This window comes from Camponotus vicinus, unplaced genomic scaffold (assembly GCF_025532165.1).
Source record: "Camponotus vicinus isolate PSW18456_S1 unplaced genomic scaffold, iyCamVici1.0 SCAF_14, whole genome shotgun sequence".
Classification (NCBI taxonomy): Eukaryota; Metazoa; Arthropoda; class Insecta; order Hymenoptera; family Formicidae; genus Camponotus; species Camponotus vicinus.
This window is the reverse complement of record NW_028141950.1, coordinates 1,143,234-1,162,470: the sequence shown is the minus strand read 5'-3', so window position 1 is coordinate 1,162,470 and position 19,237 is coordinate 1,143,234. Positions and strand designations below refer to the sequence as shown.

Here is a 19,237-nt window from a genome sequence, read left to right as displayed (position 1 = left end):
TAAATGCAACATATTTTATTACAATATTCATCGTAGAAATATTTTTTTTTTCACATACATGCAATTACTGATTATTCTATCATTTATACTTCTCGCGTGCATAAATTAACATTAGAGCTTAACTAAAAATTTAATCTTCTTTTAATTAAATATCGATCAAGTTGTATATTTAAAAAGTAGAAACTTAAAAAATAAAATGCAATACACTAATTCTTCAAGAATATTCTTTCGAATTGTCCTTTATAGTAAGCAGACAATTCGTCCTGCAGGATACGTAGGATAATACGAATGGACAAATAATTAATGAGATTGTGTCATTTTATATTTACACATATATTTGTGCGTCTGTTGATAAAATTTATAAATAGCAAAACGTTACTTGTTTAAAAATGCTTGAAAGCTGCCCCTCATCATCTGGAAAGTGGATCTTTTTTTCCAGCGAACAAAATGCTTCTCCCGCTATAGCGATAGCTTGGAGCAAGCGTATATGCGTAACTATAGAAATAACGATAGTGTATGCATTCATGTAACAAAGGTACGTAAAGAGTCATCGGTCGCGACTCTTTTGCCGCTCGGGAATCGACATTTTCGCTTGCGGCGATGGATCGAACGACTAACAAACGCGAATACGAAACAGCCGCTCTGTCCGAACGAACGAATAACATCAAGTAAAGTTGATCAAGCAATATCGCATAAGAGTATTATAACGTATATCGGATTACGATAACTATAATATATTAAACATGCCACAAAAGGTACGAATCAAAGAGAATAAAAATATGGTACTATAGATTTCAAATTTCGTGAAATTTAATTTATTACATTTTATTATTAAATTAAAAATAAAAGAATAAATTTCAAAATTGAAATATCTTTTCTTTTGCAATTAGATGTACATTTTTCAAAATACTTATTTCCCACATTCCTATTCTCATCGAATCATAAATTTATACTTATCTCTAATCGTACGTACAGTAGATGAAGAAAAAAAAATATATATTATATATATATATATATATGTATATATATATTTTATATATATATATATATATATATATATATATATGTATATATATATTTTATATATATATATATATATATATATATATATATATATATAAACTTGTAGAGAGATGATTGAGGTATTTTATAGCGAATGTATTATATTACAGAGAGAAAGTGGCACACAACGGTTTATTCGAAATTAATTTTACATTTCATATCATTTGACGTTTAATGACAAGATTACGAGTCCTCTCTCGACGATTGTGACCATCGAGATGCTTTTGCGCGCGAGTTTTACCAGGATAATCTTTCGTTAAACATGGGCAAGCATTTAATTAGATATTTAAATTCGATAAAAGAACGCGAGAGTCTGATTTATCGATTGCAATTTAAACTGGGACATTGAAAAAAGATAACAATGATGATAAAAAACAATCACGTTTGTAAAATTAACACAGAAACGGTGTGATTTGCGGTTTTACGAGGATACGCACGTGATGATGGCTACGTCATTTTATGTTGACGATGATCCTGAGGAGATTCCGAGTACAACATCTTCTGATTGAACTTTGAAGCTCCTTTCATGATCCTGACTATTTGAATCCGTGCGTTTTAGAGTATCTGTCTTCATCAAGAGAAGTTTTTGAAACTTTTCTTCGTGTTGAGTTACTTTGATTATGTCCGTTTCGCCACCGAAATTAGGACTGCTGCAAGAGGAATGCGGAATCGTCAATTAATTTCGACTTGTATTTTGAACCGCGGTTGCAACTGAATCGAAAATCACGAATCGCGGAAATATATTTTACGCTTGAAAATGCCGCGGGAAAATGAGGATGTTTGAGGATCGCTAATAATCATAGGATTGGCTAAATAACGGGTATCCACCACGCGCTGTGTTGCGGTTAATAAATTGCGGTCTAACAATTAATATTGACCGAACATAATCTAGCGTTATATTTTAATCGAAACGAATGAAAATTATTTCTTGTTGCGCTCGAAAGTTTATAATTAGGATAGTATTTTCAGTTGCAACATAGTTAAAATTAATTTTCTCTAACATCTCACAAAATCTCTCAGATAAAAATCAGAAGAATATTTCATAACGTGCGTTATTTAACGAGGAAGAGGGCAACTTTTTAAATGCTGCGAAAAACGCAAAGATACACGCAGACTTTTAAGAATTGTTTTAATATTCTCGCACCATGCTTTTGTCGTAATACTTAAAGTGTGCTTTTACGCGCCCCAAATTAGGTCGTTTTTGTTCAGAGAGCTTTCAAGCGATTGTGTTCGCATGCGAAAAATCGCAGATGAAATAAGGAGGGATATATACAGAATAAAATACAATATCGTCGAGACGGACCCCACTCTATTTCTTATCTACTTAAAGCTCGCGACAATCGGGGTAAACCGACGATGTTAAATCCAACTCTCCAGTAACGTCCCGTAAAACCAGTTTTACTGAACTTCCTTGCCTACCTAGCGATTTATCGTCGACCTTTACGGTTGGCTCTTACAAGATAATCCGCGTCATGCGAAGCGCTCTGATGCATAGCGGCTATGGCGTTTACATGATAAAATCACGTGAATCTCGTCCCTCTCGTATTTTAAAGAGTCGTTAAAAGTCGCACGAAGATGGCCGTTAATTTCGTCGAAACGTCGTTAACGAAAATTATTGCTGGAACGGGATGTGGTTTCTCTTACGTGAGATATTCGCACGCATTTCGTAATTTATTTTTATCGTTGTGTTAAACTAAATATAAAAAACAAAATTCAGCTAATGTTTAGCTTAATTTTTTCGATGCTGAAAAAATACCGAAAAAAGTAATAACTTATATAAATTATTATTTCTATCGTCGCGAACAAATTATATTTGAAGGATTATAATATTTAACTAATTGTAGACAAGTGGTTTTAATATTTTATATTAAAATAAATTTTTAATTGTAACAGTTGATAACTGTGTAAATGTGCACAAATAATCTCTGATGCAATAAAAATAAGGACACAATTGTAATATTAATAATAACGAATGCAATTTAACAAATTAATTACTTCTTTGTAATATTTATGTCATTAATAAATACTTTTCGTGCATTTTAACATATTACAATACATTTAATGAAATATTCTCTTTGAATTTTATTTGAATTAACTTACAAAGTACTTTTTGATTGACTCTTGCAACAATAATTTAATTACATGTGACATTTTAATAATAATACAGTTATTGCGCGCTTTCTCATTTGCACAATTTATGGCACGATTCAATTACTTTAAAATGAAAGACAAAATTATATCGATATGTAACATGTTGTCTTAAGGATAAATGTTTACTTTACGTCACACAGCTCGAAAAATTTTTATTTTCACATATGTTGTAGAGGATATATTCCTAAGTAATACACCGTTTGAATTTTGTGGCGCTCTCTCTTCGTTCCTGAGGTATGCAATTTTGAAATTTTATACTTACTTGTATCATCTTTTCGTTACTTTCTAAATATGTTTATATTTTTCTGTTTACATTTCCTGAGGTCATCTTTCTGAATAACTTTCAGAAGGTTTTAGCCGCTTATTGTTATTTATTAAATAGTTATTAACAAAAAAAGTTTCAAGAATACAATATAATTTTACCACATCATGTATGTTTAAGAAGAAATATAGGCACACACACACACACGCGCGCGCGTGCGCGCGCGGGGAGTACAAGGAGGGCCTTCGGCCCCCCCTCCCGCAACCACCTCGCCGGTAGGGGACGCATTGCGAAGAATTCAATCACAATGCATATATGCTGTAAGTTGTAAAGCGAGGTTCACCTTGACTACCGGCGGGGTGGTTGCGGAAGGGGGGACCTTGGGCCCCTCCTTGCACCCCCCCCCGCGCGCGCGCGTGTGTGTGTACACATACATTTGTGATATTTCTATAGCTTAGCGACATGGAAGTCACAACGAGCAAACGTAAACAAAAAAATATAAACACATAAGGAAAACATAATATGAAACCGTGTTGAGCAAATGTAAACGGAAAAATATAAACATATTTAGAAACTAACGAGAAGATGATACAAGTAAGTATAAAATTTCAAAATTGCATATCTCAGGAACGAAGAGAGAGCGCCACAAAATTCAAACGGTGTATTACTTAGGAATGTATCCTCTACAACATATGTGAAAATAAAAATTTTTCGAGCTGTGTGACGTAAAGTAAACATTTACCGTCTTAAGTTTTCCTCCTTATTAACCATTCAATTATTTTACCTCGGTTTTGTGAATATCCACGCTGAGCGCAACCGCTTCGGCGGTGGGCTCTTCATCCTCGGAAATTTTTTCGGAAATGCCAAAGATAGTTCTGTATGCGAATGAGGCGATTAGGGCTCCGCCGATCGGTCCGAACCAGTAGATCCATTGATGCGTCCATTGATTATTCCACAACGCGGGCGCGAATGATCTCGCCGGGTTCATGCTGCCACCGGTGTAGGGCCCGAATGTGGTCGCCAGCACGGCCACCGTAAAACCGAACTTGATCGGTATCGAATCCGTGTTTCTCTCGTTTCTCGGGTCTGACACGGAGCAGAATACCAACACCAGAATGGCGGTGGCGATTCCTTCGAGGAGCAGACCCTGGATCGCGGACAGATCGGTGTGCAGATCGGTCACGCAAAACAGATTCGACTGTTCGACTGTACCGGATGTCAAGCGATTCCTCGGGGTTATCACCTGCAAAGAACATTGAAATTAATTGAGACTTTAATAGATGTAAATCTTTCTTTCTGAAACGTGATTAATATTGTCGCGTTTCGACAATTTTTCTCTTTAGTTTATTGTTAAACTAAATAAAGGATTTTATTACGGATAAAATAAAGCAGAATTAAATTTTATTACGGAGAAAAAACAAAAGCTGCATTAACAGACGTCCGTTTTTATATTTATGTTATTGTGCTAAAAATGCGCGCATAATTAAAATAAAATTGAATATTATTTATGAAAATATTTGTGTTCGTATAATATGAATTTTATATAATTATTAAATTTTATAAATTGCAGATTATGCGATTAAATAACCATCGTAACAAAAAAAATATTTATGAAAGCACGCTTTAAAATGAAATATGTACAAAGTATTACTTATGCAATATTCTTTTGCTTTATACCGTTATATTAAAACAGTTTTGTTCTTGTCTCTTACCGGAATTATTAGTTTCTTTTATAGGACGTAGCATAATGAATATTGAGTTTCGTTCTGTTTTTCGCGATCGATGAACTCTGAAGAATACATCTTTCATTTATGGAAAAAAAAGATGCAATTATTATTATTTATTTTGCTCGCTTTATCTGGGTTACCACGTCGACATGTCGCTATGAAAGACGCAGAGAGACCGCAACAGTAAAGCTTTTTTCTGATTACGAAAGCATGAAATATTAATCGGGTAACACGTGTACTGAATTACTGATTAAACAAAGGTTATGACCCCCGCGTTTCGCTGCGCGTTGATATAAACCAGCCGGAAAGATTTCTCGATTTATTTCTGTCTCACTCTATAACTCCATAAATATCGTTAATCGTCTGTTGTTGCTCAATAATCGTTCATTAAGATATCGAAGCGAAATATCTTAATTGGCTTTTTAATGAAACTCACACATATTTGTGTCGTTCCAGCGATATATATGTAGCTCAAATTGTGACGACAAATATGTCGAAGGTCGCTACGTATGTGTCTCAACAAAACTAGAAAGTATCTCTCTATCATTTCTATATTTATACATAACGATGTTTCGTTCGCTCAGTTAACTCAGTTCATTATATACGTAATATTTAATCATTACACTATTCTATTAATTTTATTCGTAAATAAAAAATTAAACTTAACGTACAAAATATTTTAAACAATAATTTATATTTGTTTTATCATGTATCATAAATCTTATAAATCTTAAACTTGTAATTGTTAATTAATAATTCTTAAATTTGTAATTGTTTTAGTGTTGCCAACTTTTTAACGTACAAAACTTTCATTTTTCTAAGTAGAAGGTAATATTGTATGAATAATGGCATAATTATGTATCTTTACGAAATAACAATTTTATTAAATTTCGCGTAATTTTTTTATGACGATTATCAATACATTTATTCTTCTTTATTTACATGTTGTTGAATGCAATTATTTAGTAGAAAAATAAAAGGAAGAGTATGTAATTTTCCTTATACTGACCTTGAGCATACCATAACCCACAATGGCACCTATCAATTGAGAAATAAGATAAACTAAGGCCTCGGGAATGGTTTTTTTCCCCAGAACGACAGCTCCCACGGTGATTGCTGGATTAACATGAGCGCCACTGATGTGAGCGACACACTGTCGAAACAGAAAATCAAAGAGAAAATTTTTAATCATCGATAATATGCTAACTCTAATGTTGCGCTTTATTAACAAGCGCGTCGTAACAAATTGCGAATTACCGTGGTACGGATATAAATTACGAAGCGAGGTAAATGAAAGCTAATGAAATGTATGCGCTATATAATATTAGAAAAATTGGAGTATTCGCTAACGAACCGCGGCACGATTTTACCACGTTTTGACGTAATTCTGTTTGCGAATACGAGCGAAAAGCGACAAGTAAAAAAGTACAAAAGAGATAAAATGTGCTTATAGTCTGCAATATTGAAAAATTCGTATGATATATATAATAAATAAATAAATCCGTGATAATCTTAATCAGCGACACACATATAATGAGATAAATGTCGACGAGTTTAATTTTTCATATTGAAAAAATATATCGTACTCCAATTATCGCTCTTTTATGAATAAGTTATAAAAATAAATCTATCCATTTATCTCTTTCTTTCTCTTTCCATTTGATCGCGTCGAAATTGTAATGATTTAAACCGGTTCGAGCTTTGGTGTTGTTTATTCGGAAATTACACGTGCAGAAATAATCGCAAAAATCATGTTAGCCGGCCTTGTCGTACATAATTATCATTGTTTATTTAGAATATTTTAAACTTCGAGTTTTCACTTGGGGGAATTAAAAATTGCACGTCTTTTATTATATTATTTCACTCATATAATAAAAAAGTGCAATTTTTAATTTTATTATAACATGGATTACGATGATATATTAAATGTGTAATGATACTATAATAATACGGAGAATGGGATATTATAAATAACCATAACAACATGGAAAAATGAAATGTAATCGCGCGATTATGCTATAAATTTAATAACTGCGATATTACATAATTCTATTTATATATTACATAATTCTTGAAGGAAGAAATTAAAAGAGAATCGCGCGCGTGCAAGAATAATGTCTGGTATTACATAAAGTCGTGATTCGTGAAATCGTAGTTTTTACCTAATTTTAAATGCACGCGAAGATAAAATAATAATATAAAGAGCGATTAGTTATGTACTAACCGAAGACTTCCGACTACCTACTAACCTGGATTACAACCAAAACCGCTAAACCGAAGGTTAGCGTTATCTGTAAATGAGGAGGCACGACGCCGAGGCTCGCTACACAACCCATGCATCCCACAAGCATCAAGATGGATGTACCAATCAGTTCCGCTGCTCCAGCGATGAGAGTGTTCTTCATCGTACCTTTTCCTTCCACCCATCTTTTTAATCCTGGAAAGCATTTCTTCGATAGAGAAGAAATATTGTATATATCCTTTTCAATCACAAAATTGACTTATTTAAATTTTACACGAGGAATTAAGTATTTATTAATCGTTGCACACATGTATAATTTTAATTCTCATTTTTTATCTAATTAAATTATTACCGAAATTTCACTTTAAGAAATACCGGAGTTGCTTCTCGAAATAAGCCATTATTTATGGACTATCTTTTAGAATGAAGTTTTCGATTTTTTTTCTACTAGACAGGTGTCTTTACTAGCGACTTTACGACGCGATTGCGCGATAATGTCAAAGGATACGCGATTTTCGACGTTACGTTACTTGCCTCTCGTCTTATGGCGATTCTGCCACATTTTGCCACACTATGTTGAACAAACGTGCACAGTCCACAGCTGCCACCGATAGAATAACTTTCACGAAAGGCAGATACAGCATCGCCATTCGCACAAGGTTGACGCATGTTGTACTATGCCTAACATCGATGTACGATGCGTGTGTTAATAATAACTCGACTGTCATTCGTTTTTTTAAACGAAGCTGTTCAATTGGCACTCACGCAAATATTTCTTTTGCACCGGGCGGAAGTGATAGATTATTAAATCCGATGATTACGCAGCAGGTTACGTAGCGTTTCACATGAATTAAATATTACTGTGCGCTTCTCGAGAAATCTATTACTTTGAAGCAATTCAAGATTTCAAGAACTGTCCTAGGTAGCACATATTCGTTTCAAAAACGTTTCACAAATGTTTCTTCGAAGCGTTTCATAACCGACTCTAGAAAACGTTTCTAATTAGTTAAAATATCCTTGAAAAGCGATAAGAGAGATGTTTCTTTTCTGATAAAAAAACGTTTAAAATACGTTTTTTTTTTATTCGTTATATAATTTCGTTCGGTTTCTCATGATTAAAACTTAAGTACGAGAAAAATAGTGCACCGTATCGGTAAACGAACAAAGTGATTACTGATTTTACAGTGAAATTTTACTTCCACTGATTATAATTACTGAGATATAAGATAAAGTAACAAAAAAATAAGCGTTTCTACTGGAGATCAATGAAATAAAACGTTTCTTATTAATGCTTTATGGTTAAAAAACATTGGATACGTTTAAGAAACGTATATAAAACGAACATGTGCTACCTGGGATGCTTCTCTTGAAACAGGAAAATATTAAAATTTATGTTATATATATGTTGCATTTTCTGCGATTTTAGAAAAATTACATTATAATTAATGAGATATAAAAACATAATTAAAATATAATTTTAAAAAAATGTATATAGATATAATTTAAAAAATATATTTTATAAATTATGAATCTATGCCGCTATTGCACTAAAATTTTTTCCATCGGCGTTCCGTTTCGTTATTTTAGTCTCTTGAAACACGCACGTGGAAAATCGCTTTTTTAGTAGAGAAGGGTCTTCGCTAGATGATAGCCCATAAAAACCATTAATAAGAATGAGGAGGACATTCTTTCTTTTTACTTTTTCTTCACAGTTAGAGCAGCTGGCTCTTTTATCGCACGGTATACGACGCGATAAAAATTGGATGCATTTGCACGCTTTATGGCATCATTATAATTTATCTATGATTAACCTTGTCAAGATGATACGTTTTGATTAAAATTGCACTTACTCTTTGGCAATCATATGCTTAACGTAGTTGCATTAATATTGGCCTTTCAATTTAATGAAAAATAATGTAAATTATCGTAATTTTTACGATCATATTGTCGAATATCGATGCAAACATAAATAGAGCACTAAATTAAAATGCGGATCGAAATAATGTAACGCGCGCGAATATTTTAGAGTTATATGTATATATTTCTCTTCTATGACCCATATTTTTGTCAGAAAAGAAACTTTTTGACAGGACTGTCCTCTCGTGCAGAGTGAAAGTAACTATCAACAGTGGTGTCTATATTTCGCGATTAATAGAAATCATTTTATAAACGGCAAATTTACTAACCGATTGATATATTTAAACTTTTAGTGATGAAAGTGATGAAGAATTCATAAAGATTTATATTTATATCCATTGGATTATTGGATTTATCGCTTAATTTCTTTCGCTATATCGATACGACATCTGGTAATAATAGTGTAGAAATAATCGCGAAAGATTCCAACTGCACAATAGATATGGCTTTCGTGTGAAGCTATATTTTTATCTCAGTTTTATTAAAAGCACAAATTATAAACATATTGCGAGAACGGGATATTTCAAAATTGCAACATAAAAACAAGAGTGTTTATCTCGACTGAAGCTGAATCTTTTATGCTGCATTCTTGTAAAGAGCGTTTTATAAATATTGTAGGAGCATAAATTATACCAACAATGAACGATTCTCTGTGTAAAACATTAACAAATGTATTAATTTTCTCACTAAAAAGGAAAATACAGCGACTTGTTCGTTCACGCGATCTTTTCAATTCTCCGGCTAAACAATAAACCCAGGTAGCACATATTCGTTTAAAAATTTCACAAATGTTTCTTCGAAACGTTTTATAACCGACTCTTGAAAACGTTTCTGATTGGTTAAAATGTCCACTTGAAGAACGTTAAACGTTTCTTTTGTAATAAAAAAACCGTTTAAAAAACCGTTTAGTAATATTAATTTATCTACTTCGTATAAAATTAAAAATTTTATTTATATTTACATGCATATTAGAACATGAATGTTAAATAGATGATGATTTATTTTACATCTTTAATATATAATAAACAGATCATTTTCGTTTATTCGCCGGACATATCCGACTTATAAAATCGATTTAATATCAGAAATTCCTCTATTGAGATTGTATCAGAAATTAAATCGAAGTGATACTTTTAATTTTATCTGTCGTCTTTTGCAAGCTTTACATAATCCTCATGACTAAAAGTACGAGAAAAATAGCGCACCGTAGCGGTAAACAAACGAACTAGCGATTACTGATTTTGCGGTGAAACTTTACTTCCACTGACTATAATTAATGAGATATAAGATAAAGTAACAAAAAAGAAGCATTTCTACTAGAGATCAATAGACATCTTTTCGTTTTGTCAAAAAGATAATTTAAAAAAGACATCTTTTCGTTATCTTTTAGTATAATGTGCTGTGTGGGTAGTCTTCATAATATTTTTTGATCGATAAGTTTGATTGACAACTAACAATTATCTTATCTAAAAGATATTCTATATCATATCATATGTATTAAAAAGATTTTGGTTTCTATATATCACTTATATAATTATAATTATATCAAGCGACGCGATAGCGTCGCGACGTCAAGTACATAAAAAACTGATAAAAAATTGGATTCAAGCATTGAGAGTCACTATTTTCGACGCGGCGCTACCAAGTAGCTTATCCGGAATTTTACGTCAAATTGACGTCAAATAAACTTTCGATTGAAATATTTTAGAAACTAAAGCCGTAATTAAAAATCTAACGGCATTTTTCTCATATAATGTGAATACAAGCTTTCGATTGTGACCAGTTTGAATAAAATCGGTGCAGTCAATCCCGAGAAATGATAATCGCATGTCAGAATTGTGACATTTTTCATTTTCCTTCATAATAAGGTTCAGACTCATGAACGTATCTTCGCACGCACACATTCTAAGCGATTTTGTCTCTCAAGCTACGTTCATACCGCGCATATATGATTATTCGCTTTAGTGTGCAAAAATGCTTTAAGAGACAAAACCATTTATGTACATGTATGTGCATACGTGTGATATGTGTATATGTGTATATGTGTGTATATGTGTATATGTGTATATGTGTATATGTGTGTATATGTGTGTGTATACGTGTGAGAAATTAATTTATCGCATAACAATTTTCAAAAACCTTGGAGATAAAATCTAATCTATCTCGAAAACGGTATCACAAAAATATAAAAACTGTGCCGTTAGATAAGACTTATAAGGAGACTAATTTATTGTATTATAACAATATTCAAAAACCACCCCTTAGGAGTGAACTCTAATATCTAGAAAATGAAGCCTTGTAAAAATACGCGACTTACCCTTAGTAAAGATTTTTAAAAATGCATATATATTTTTTGCAGAAATAATATAAATTTTTACAAAAAAAGCAGTGAGATCCCCTAAAAAAACCTTATAAAGGTAAAAAAATACGCCAAGTACATAAAAAAAATAAAAAAATCTAAAAGAGTGATAAAAATGAAATATTTAAAAACCGATATGAGATCAATACTATTAGCCAAGTACAATAAGTTATATGATATTAATTCGTAATCGATACTAAATGAGTTAAGATTACTTTAATTCCTAAAGCATTTTTTATATGATGTATATAATTTAAAAAAGTTTTACACAAATTCTAAATCGCATAAATGACCTTCAGGTCGAAGTAAGATATGAAAACTTGGCGTGCCCCCCCCCCCCCCCCTGTCCCGTCGTTTACATATCTTGAATAAAATAAAAAATTTGATTATGCAATATACATATATACAATATATATTTGTTAATCTTTTCATTTAGTAAGTATAATTTACATTTTTATAAAATAAGCTTTAGACTACGAATATGCAAAAGGCAGCTTGTAAGCCAGAAACGATCTGCGAAGCTTTTCAATCCGGCTTACAACAATCACACTTTACTTGCAGAGAAAATAAAAAAAACTCATAAAAAAAGAGATTTCACTTTGCCTAATCTCTATGTGGTGATTTTCAGATAATACCGGATAATACAGAGAAGACAAGATATATAAGTTCGAAATTTAGCTACGCGCGTGCGCGGTCCGTAGTGTAATTTCAAATTTTACATTGGGCCCATCAAAAATCTAGCTGTTTCCTGTTTTAAACTATATAATTTAAATACGGGGCACGCCAAGTTTTCATATCTTACTTCAACCTGAAGGTCATTTATGCGATTTAGAATTTGTGTAACTTTTTTAAATTATATACATCATATAAAAAATGCTTTAGGAATTAAAGTAATCTTAACTCATTTAGTATCGATTACGAATTAATATCATATAATTTATTGTACTTGGCTAATAGTATTGATCTCATATCGGTTTTTAAATATTTTATTTTTATCACTCTTTTAGATTTTTTTATTTTTTTTATGTACTTGGCGTATTTTTTTACCTTTATAAGGTTTTTTTTATGGGATAATTATATATGTTGATTGCACTTATATAATTATATATGATTGCATTGTACATGATCAAATCTAGACAATATTGAATGCTACATTTTATATCCGCTAATTTTATATCCAAAATCGTTATGTGTTATTCGCGAATACATTTTGCCCAACATGGGTCACAGGTCAACGATAAAATATTTGAGTTTTATCGTGGATATTGTGAAAGACAGGAAAGGATTTAGCAGTCGACAACTTCACTTTCAGAATCTGTCGATAATACTTATCCGGTGATAGCGAATGAATATCGCGCGTGATAAGAGCAGACAAATATATATTTTTAGAGAAAAAGCTGCAGCTTATATAATATTTCAAGACCGTTATAATTTCATATTACGATAGAAATATTATCTGTTCGCGATAAAATATATTTGCGGTGCATCAAAGTATCGCATAATTTCATTGAATCAACTGCATGCAATTTGCATGCTTAATAATCTTCGACTATTATAAATTTCCACGAAATTCTTGACATTGATTATTTGATTTTATAATTTTTCGCTCTAAGCGGAAACGCCATTGCATTCTTCTCTCCTATTATACTTAATTGATTTATTATCAATAGATTTGCGAATTTTAACGCAAAGAGTTTAGACATTATAGCAATTATGTAATTATTGCTATTAAAGAATGAATTCATAGAAAAGTTTATTAATTTGTTACATCAAATTGATTTTATTCGTGATTTCAATTGCTCTTACTTATTATTAGATGAGTAATTTGCGGCCGACACGGTCGAATCATATTTATGGTTCTAAAAATTACCGCAATCTGCAATTGGATACATCGATGCGCTACACGTAATCGCGGCTCGAGTGAATCATTAAAATTATGTGATAATTTTAACCCGCCGCGTATATACAGGGTGTTCTAAAAAGGTGTCAAAAATTTAAGGAGATATTCCTCACACCTGAAGGATGAAAAAATGTTATATGGATAGGTGCGGAAATGCTTATTTCAGGAGTTATGTTGAAAATATTGTTAGCTGTATTACTTACACAAGGAAACATTTAGGATTAATTATTGTAGACGACAATCATTTAATTAGGCTTATTTACATTTGGTTTTAATGTGACCTTGAGTATGTTACAATAAATGTTGAAAATATTCACCATTTTCTTGAAAACAAGCAATGACACGTCGACGCATCGATTCACGGATATGTTCAAAAATGCCACCAGTGCGTGATATTCAAGATCTTCGTGATTGTATCAGTGCAGGTTGCGTGAGACAATCCGCTGTACGCCAGGCGTATGAAATATCACGCGTCTTGAACAGTATTTTCAACATAACTCCTAAAATAAGCATTTCCGCACTTATGTCCATATAACATTTTTTCATCCTTCAGGTGTGAGGAATATCTCCTTAAATTTTTGACACCTTTTTAGAACACCCTGTATATACGCGGCGGGTTAAAATTATCACATAATTTTAATGATTCACTCGAGCCGCGATTACGTGTAGCGCATCGATGTATTGCATACCTTTTTAGAACACCCTGTATATGTCGATGAATCAAATCCCGGATCCCGGCTGCCGCGAGTCGATCGTTAACATTGACAGCTTGAAACTTGTCTAAGGAAGATGGATGGGACGCGCAAGAAGAAGCTGCAACTTCTTCGTCTGCGACACATTTGTTGCGCTCGCTACTAATCGTCGTTCGATCATTCGCCCGCAATGGGCTAACGAAGCTTTAATCTACAATCTGCATACAATCGGCTAATTTTGGTGGGAGCGCTGCCAGGAGATTACGTAGCAATTAGCCGGTATAATCTGCCTATTAGACCGATAAACGCGCGCGAGCGTAAGTTAAACGTTAGCCAACGCAAATTGACTAATGATCCGTACTGACAATAAGTCGGCGCAATTTCTTTGTCTATCTCAAGACCGCGAGGATCGATTCTTATTCATTCATTGAGTCCTATTTTCGCTTACAAACAATTCTTCTTTTCCGATTTTGTATGCAGAAAAGTCGCGTTTTTTAAAAGTCTCGTCTTTTCAAAGATACGTCAGTTTAAAAGATTTTACACTAAGAGATGCAAGAATTATTAAAATTTCACTCATGATACTTTCATGAATGAAAATTTATATATTTTGATATAGACATATTTGGAGAAAGGATTGAACATGCGTAATTTTTTTATATCAAGAATTGACACAATATTTATATCTTTTAATTTGTTTCGCGAATTTGTATCGCTCATTTTCCTTGACATAATTTTGTTGTTTTCGTGAGATTAATTTTTATTTTTTCAACTAGCATAATAATAATGAATAAGTACAACCAGGACGAATAATATTTCCGATCTCGCTTATCAACTTGCGAAATTTATATCCACACAATTCTCGTTTTAGTGAATTGGATCTGTACACGAATTATACGCTTTAAGTCAACATTTTGTAGATTTATTTTCCTTTTGCGCATTTATTTTGTATGGAAAATCTATCGTAATTAACCTCGATATATTATTCGCTCTTTTTATCGTGAACGATGATAAAATATTTATGTACAACTTATACATGTTTTTTGAATATTGACGTCACTGCTTTATACAATAATAACGACCAAGTAATAAAGTTTGCAATTGGCATCGTATCACGATGCGTATTTGTGAGATCTAAACTGATGAATAAGATGAAAGAAAAAGTCATCTTTTAACCTCCAGCGATAAGCGAGTTTTTTCGTTTCCGTTAGAGGAAATAAAAATCTACTTTATGAGGGAAAAAAACTTGTTTAATTAGCTTACGCTGATATTATGCAATTATCACATCAAGCTACTGCTAACGTACAGGTTGCAACAAAAGTTTATTAGAAAGAATATTAAATACCAAAAATTATATAAATATTATAAAAAAAATATTTATATCTTTTAATTTGTTTCGTGAATTTGTATCGCTCATTTTCCGTGACATAATTTTGTTTCGTGAGATTAATTTTTATTTTTTCAACTAGCATAATAATAATGAATAAATACAACCAGGATGAATAATATTTCCGATCTCGCTTATCAACTTGCGAAATTTATATCCACACAATTCTCGTTTTGCATCGATACCAATAATTGTACGACGCGTTGCATTTTGGAAGATATATGTGTCATAAAAAAAAAGTTTTCTCTTTGCCAAGTGTAATTAATGCGTCCTCATTAATTATCGGTCAGCGTTTACTTAGCAGAATTGAGATAACCGTGGAGCAATTCTATAAACTTGTGTATATATCGCAATATTGAGACTGGGTTTGTTTTCACACACTAGGACGATAAAGTCCAGTACGAGCGATGAGTCGAAAGTCTAATCGCAACAACCGTTGAACAAACATATTCTCGATCTTTCCCTGCTGAAATATGTTGGATAAATATGCAAATGGAGTCTCTGTAAATGTAATGTACGATATCGACGAAATTTTGTTTGCGTATACTTAGATTAATTATCGCGCGATATGACTTAATAATACGATTTTGATTTTATCTGCCAAATTTTTATTGCTAATGTCATAAGTGCTGGTAATCTTTTAGATATATTAAAGGGGCGTAAAATATTATTATTATACTAAAACGATAAGACAAGTCTTTATCACGGTAATAAAAATATCTAAAGTATATTTTTAATAAATGTATATATATATATATATATATATATATATATATATATGTATATATTATATTTGCATTAATACATAAATATATATTAGCTTTTTACATTTTTTACATTTTTCATTTTCATTTTTCCTAAGCTAAGATAATCAATAATATCGTGTTGCAATTTTTACATAATTTATATTTTTACATAATTTTAACGTTTATTTACTAAATGGTAGCGCAAATAAGATTTTATTATCAAAACCGTTATAAAATCGAGATTAATATTGACAAATGGTCGCCAATGAGCTCAAACTGCTAGTAAAAGAGAATTATACCATTATTAATTACCATCGGAACTACAATCTTATCTCGGATGAGCAGATAAATACATGTTATTTCACCACGAATGTAATTAACTTATTAAATGATAAGGCGCATAAATGGGTGAGTGTGAAAAATTGTATCTTTAGATACAATAGGTAGGAAATCCCGGCGAGTAAGCAATCTGTTACTCATATCGACAAAACAATCTCTCGCTCGTCGATAAAAATACCTTAGTCGCAACGAATGAAGAAAGAAATCCTTGAAACTGTACATCGCAATTTCGTGACGAAATATTCCTAGATCTGAATAGAAATGTATATTCATATCTAAATTTCAGAAATTACTCTACTATATTTTTCGTAAAGGATTTTTAGAAATTTTTTATCGTAATATCCCACAGATGAAATTAGAACTTAATGTTTTATAAAAGCAAATCGAAGAAATTCATGACGCGAGCAATTGGATAGAATTTGAGAAAGATACGACGTAGTTTTTGAACATATTATGATTCCATCAATTAATGATGGAAATATGATAGCAATTAAATATTATTTAAATTAAATTTGATTCTACGTATGTACACAAAACCTTAAAGATTAATCAACATTTGTCACGTAACCAATCAATATAATTACATGAAGAAAAGAACTGTTGTGCAATAGGTTTTATCTGCTGCAACATACGATTACATTATCATGAATCGTGTTACAACAAATTATATCTAATATAGCGTGCATGCGGAATATTATACGATTATAACACTAAATAATAAACTATTGTTAATCACATAAAATTATATTTATGATAATATTTAATTAGTGTGCATTTATTTTAATCGTTAAATTTAAAAGTTTTTTTAAATAAACGAGAAATATTAAAAAAAAGATGTAAATATTTATAAATATGTTACACATACATATTTTCAAATTTAAAAATATAAAATACATTTAAAATATAAAATAAATGTAAAAATATAAATATAAAATTTATAATACAAAGGGAAAAAGACAGAAAGAATAAATAACTGCATTGATAAATTATCTTGAATTAAAAATGATATATACTCTTTATGTAATAAAGTAAATGGAAAAGTTTGTTGTTGCTGACTATGTTAAAAAATGCACTTTGATCATCGTATGACTCTCTTCTTTCGTTAAATTAAACGATAGGGAGAGCAGCAATGACATTGCATTACGTGGAATGAATCGCAAAGAGCTTCACAATAATTTGATATTATCTTTCTAATAATATAATACATATTGTTTCTGATTGTTTTTGATTGCTTAATTGAGTTTTTCCGTTTCACTTACTTTTCTATAAATTTTTCATCATGATTAAATAGAGAAATTTAGTTTTTATATTAATTTAGTGTTTTTTATGATGTATCGTCATAGTGTAAAAATAAATTGAATTTTAATTCTATTAAATCGAAGGTTGAAGGTGAAGATTATGTCAGTATCTGGATTAAGGTTGACGGCCCCATGTTATGGAATCACTTACTCAAGAACAGCGACATATTATTACCACTTCTATTGACAATCACAATTGTTATGTCACAAAGAAGCAAGTTTTTGCACGCAATCTAATACAGAATTCATTTCGAAATAGCTAATCGCAATAATGCATATAAATAGTTTTATTTACAGCTTTTGTCTTATCATTCTCTTATAATTAGTTGAATTATTTATACGTTAAATTTATTAACTCATCATATTGAAATTTAAATTTCTCCAACTTAAATATAATTGTTTGTTTTACTTATTTCACATAAAAAATGTACGATATATTAAAGGTTGATAATTAGATTTTAAATGAATATGATAAATAGCAGTGATATTGAGATTTAGAAGCGAATATCACTTCGAGACCTTGTGTGTTTCAAGACCTTTCGTAAGTATGTTATTTTCATAAGTTATTCAGACCTTGAGTCTTCGATATACATCACATTTTCATTCTAAATAATAAACGTTCTCGAAAGTACAATTTTAATATTTTGGAAATTAAGACTTATTTTTATCCAATAAAAAAATATAATAAATTTAGTTAGCTTTTATAAGTAATAATACTTGGTAGAGAAATATTATGATAAAAAAACGAAACAAGATCTAAATAAAAATTTATATCGATTGAGTAGATGTTAATACACTTTTTAAATATGTTATTTTTAAGATCTCTAACCATGTTGCGCACACAAGATATCACGAGAAAGTATACCGGCTCCGGCTTAGAAATCTATTAATTCAACAATTAATTATACTTATTCCACAACTATTATCGCAAAATAATATTTCTCTGATGAAAAGAGAGATGAGATTCTAGTGAAGGTTTCTTACCTGTGCGAAAATCGTTCACCGACATGATGGAGCGTCTCTCGAGCGGAGAGTGTCACAACACTACAAACACAAATGTCCCGGACAGACAGGTCTCAACACAGAGCGAGAAAGAAAGAGAGAGGGACACCCGCGCACTCCGTCAGCCGGCTTCTGTGTGAGCCGTGAATACGACCG

At 31.5% G+C, this 19,237-nt stretch overlaps 1 protein-coding gene across 3 annotated transcripts; it reads right to left on the bottom strand.

Annotated features, from left to right (window-relative positions):
* Positions 1-19,237, bottom strand: LOC145964738 (aquaporin AQPcic-like). 3 transcript variants are annotated; one of them, XM_083087785.1, is made up of 5 exons: positions 19,064-19,237; positions 7,452-7,639; positions 6,212-6,355; positions 4,260-4,718; positions 1-1,712 (listed from the first exon to the last, which is right to left on the bottom strand). In XM_083087785.1, the coding sequence occupies exons 1-5, from the start codon at positions 19,086-19,088 to the stop codon at positions 1,704-1,706; spliced, it is 825 nt and encodes a 274-aa protein (XP_082943911.1). In that variant the 5' UTR covers positions 19,089-19,237; the 3' UTR covers positions 1-1,703. The 3 variants fall into 3 exon arrangements, with proteins under 3 accessions (XP_082943911.1, XP_082943909.1, XP_082943910.1); XM_083087783.1 differs by lacking the exon at positions 19,064-19,237 and adding an exon at positions 7,979-8,354; XM_083087784.1 differs by lacking the exons at positions 1-1,712; positions 19,064-19,237 and adding an exon at positions 7,979-8,363 and having other exon boundaries at positions 4,251-4,718.